At 31.2% G+C, this 3,903-nt stretch overlaps 1 protein-coding gene across 1 annotated transcript; it reads right to left on the bottom strand.

The window, feature by feature from the left end:
- Window positions 1-268: 268 nt before the first annotated feature.
- LOC108336686 (uncharacterized) lies at window positions 269-862 on the bottom strand. The gene has a single exon (XM_017573152.1). The coding sequence runs from the start codon at window positions 860-862 to the stop codon at window positions 269-271; it is 594 nt and encodes a 197-aa protein (XP_017428641.1).
- Window positions 863-3,903: the final 3,041 nt, after the last annotated feature.

Genomic DNA, 3,903 nt, shown 5'->3' with positions numbered 1-3,903 from the left:
GAGGTCCACTAAACCTTCCCTCTGAGGAACGAGCTTGAGAACTTTGATATGAAGATTTTCCTCGGGCATAATCATTAGTAGGAGAGGGTTTACCTCTACCATTAAAGGTAGAAAAAGAAGGTTTAGATTGAGAAACTTGTGCCACCATGACTAAAGGTTGAGGAAGAATTCCTGATTGTAATTGTCGCTCATGTTGAATTATCATCGAAAAAATTTTGGGTAAAGAAGGCAAGAGATCCATGAGAAGGATATGAGAGCGGACAACAGATTAAATATCATTCAAGCCTCTAAGAAAACAAAGAACACAATCATTGTCACGATATTCCTTCATTGTCTTAGAAACAACACAACAAGAAGCAGAAGATTGACATTTAGGAATTGGGCAAAAATTGCAAAGTTCATCCCAGAGAATCTTCATTTTAGTGTAATATGTAGTAACACTTAGGTCAGATTGATGCATTGAATAAATATCTTGATGCAATTGTGAAATTCGAACAGAATCACCTTGGGAGAAACGATCTTTGAGATCCTTCCATGTCGTAGATGCAAAGTCAACCCAGATAATACTTGTAGCAATCTCATGAGAAACAGAATGATTGATCAAAGATAAAACTAGATTATTGCAACGCTTCCATGCGGGAACCATGGGATCTGTATCAGCTGGACAAGGAATGGAACCATCAACAAATCCAAATTTATTCCTCATTTGTAGTGCCATAAACATCGAGCGAGCCCATCCATGATAATTGTGACCTTCAAGAATCAGAGAAACAAGCATCAGTGAAGGATTCTCGTTAGGGTGAATGTAATAGTCGTGTGTTGTATCTTGCAACGATGTGAGAGTAACAGAAGGAGTAGCCATAGAAGGAGAAGAAAAGACATGAAAGCTAAGAACGAAAGATAGAAGATGAAAATCTGGGCATTAACAGAATTGATTGCGGAAGAACGTGATGAAGAATTAATTTTCTCCTGATACCATGTTATGAGAAAATAAAGAATGAAAATTGTGTATCTTATTCAATAATAAAAAGAAAGTACAATTTATATATAAATAGTTAAAAAAATTTAAAAACGAAATATAAATATAAATACATGAACATAAATACACAACATAAAATAAGGTGTTGCTCCCTCCACCACCCCAAGAACTCCCTACACCTCCTCATTATATTTTTATTCTAAAAATACCCTATACCTCCCCATTATCTTATTTGCTACTGGCTTTATCAATGAATGAGTCCTTGAAATAGCCCAGCCCCAATATGCCACCAGTTTCCTCGTTGAAGTTTATCTCATCTAGCATTTCTTTTGTGCACCCAACTGTTAAATTATTCAGTTTTTCTTCCTTCCCATTTGAACTGCCTACCTAGTATGATGTTCTCAATGCCAAGAACCCCTTTGCAGATGATCCATCAGCATACCTGCAATGATAACATCAGAAATGTCTAAAATCAAACATTGTAGTGCAAAAGCTATGCAAATGGGGGTGGTGATGTTGTGCTAGCAGACAGACACTATGAAGCCTTTGATACAGAAATGTGGGGCATGTGTTTGTCCTTTAAACGGATGTCGATATCCGCGCATGAATGTTAACATCCGTTTGTTAACATTCGTTTAACGCATATCTGAAGGGTAAAAAAGAAATAGGGAGTTGCAGACAGCCGTGTGTGGTGGAGGGAGTAACTCTACATAAAATAAATTAAGTTCAATATCTATCTTTGGCCGATGGGCTTCCCTCTATTCCTACAAATCGCGAACCAACCACCATGGCGCCATCCCCTCCAGCTAGGACCTCGGCGACGGTGCCGATTAGTACCAAACAACCTACCAGCATCGCCACTATACCCATTGTTTTCGAAAAACCCCCAAATCGAAAGCCATTGACGCCCCATCCAGGAAAGTTTACCAAGGGCAACCCAACCACTGCACCTCCACCTCCCAATGGTACCGTCGTCGGTGATGTTGGTCGAAGCTGAAGTCGCCGTCTGCATTGCACGACCTCCGCAGGTTAGTCCTCTTCCAAGTTTTGCCTACAAAAAGGCTGCTATTCTTTTTAAAATTTAAATTTTCATTAAAAAATAAAAATTAAACACGTGACAGACACGTGTGATGCTTAAGGGAAACGTCGTTTGTTAGATGAAAAATAATTTAATCACGGATTGAAACTATTACTTTTAAAAATAAAAGAATTAAATAAAATCAAATTTTAAACAAAAAATATTTACAAATTTATGTTATAATTAAAAGATAAAAATATATTTACCTTTTTATTTAGGTTTAATAGCTTATTTTGTCCCCAGTTTTGGTGAGTTGTGTCAATTAAGTCTCTCCTTTTAAAAAAGTGTCTATTGTATCCCCACTTACTAAAATTTATCTCAATCAAGTCCCTTCCGTTAAGTACACAGGAACGTCGTTAACTTTTTTTCTCTCCCCTCTCCTCCTCTGTGCAAACAGCAGTATTTGTCAGGCCTATATTCAGGTCATTTTCTTTTGTCTTTGGATTATGTTCAGAAACATGATGAGGACTTTTTTAACAATATTCATGGCATAGAAGAGTGAAACGTTTTTATGTGCATTTACTTTATCCTTTAGTTGGTACAACAGTCAATTATATTAATAATTATTTTTATAATAAATTAGATCTTTATATACTTTATTATTAAATCTGATAACAAATATATCATAAAAAAACAAAATTAAAAATTTTAGATTTACCTAAAATTTAGTCAAATTCAATATTTATAATACCTTTTAAATTTAATTTCGTTTATCCATTTTATCTCATTTTCTTTATCGAATATCATCCCCTCATCTAATCCATACCAACATTACACTCAAATTTATTTATTTCAGAATTATTGATATAAAGTGTCATGAGTTTTATTTATTTGGACTTACATATAATAGCTTTTTTATTGCCGTTTTGTATTAATGACTATATAATATCATATTTATTACTTAAAAAATTGAATAAATATATTTAAAAAGTGATTTCTCTTTTACAGCGTACAAAGAAAAAAATCTTAAAGCATAAAAGAAAGTTGAGAAAAGCAAAAATCATGAATGTTATTTGGTGATTTGAAGTTCACATGTCTCCTTTTTAAAATAATCCAACCTCGAAAAGCAAATGTTAATATGCAGTGCTATCTCTTTCAAATTAATTTTGTAGTTCATGCACAATGTTGGAAATGTTGGAAATTCAATCGTGATGAAATTTAAATTTAATTTTGGAGAATAAATTGGAAAAAAAAGGTTGCAGGGGTAGTTTCTAATCCCATGGTAGTGTCTTTTTTTCCTGAAAAGAAGCTTAAGGTTGGAAGAAAAAGTGGTTATACCGGAAAGACTACATATATAATAGTGTATTTTTAATTATGTTTTTAAAATTTAAATATAATTTTATTTTAATTTCTTTAAGTTACTTAAATTTGATTATGGTAATTATAATTTTCTTAGATAAATAATCGATTTAGTACCATCAACATTAATATATTTTATTTTTAATGTAATAAATAATTATAATTAAAGTTTCAGTAGAAAATTTTATTTTTATTAATTTTGTTTGAATTCTATTGATCTAATTGAATTGTTACATATATTATTAAAGCCAAAAAATATATATATTTATTAAAGGTAAAATTAGTATTAATATATAATTAATTTTTAAAATATATTTTTTATTTTATAAATTTAAAATAATTAGTGATTGTTTCAAAATTAACTAATTATTAATATGTTAATAATGATTATTTTTTAATAAACTCACTTACTAAATGCATGCTTGATCATAAAATTTAAACAAAAACAATAAAATTATTAAAAAATTAAATTTTTAATTTTGTAACATCCCATAATCTCACACTTGATAATTCATAATTTATATATTGTAACATTACATTTACGGTA

This window comes from Vigna angularis, chromosome 7 (genome assembly GCF_016808095.1).
Source record: "Vigna angularis cultivar LongXiaoDou No.4 chromosome 7, ASM1680809v1, whole genome shotgun sequence".
NCBI lineage: Eukaryota > Viridiplantae > Streptophyta > Magnoliopsida > Fabales > Fabaceae > Vigna > Vigna angularis.
This window is presented reverse-complemented; position numbering and strand designations above follow the sequence as displayed.

What these genes read in the sequence shown, in the direction of transcription:
- LOC108336686 (XM_017573152.1), bottom strand. Translation starts at nt 862, where the DNA reads ATGGCTACTCCTTCTGTTACTCTCACATCGTTGCAAGATACAACACAC.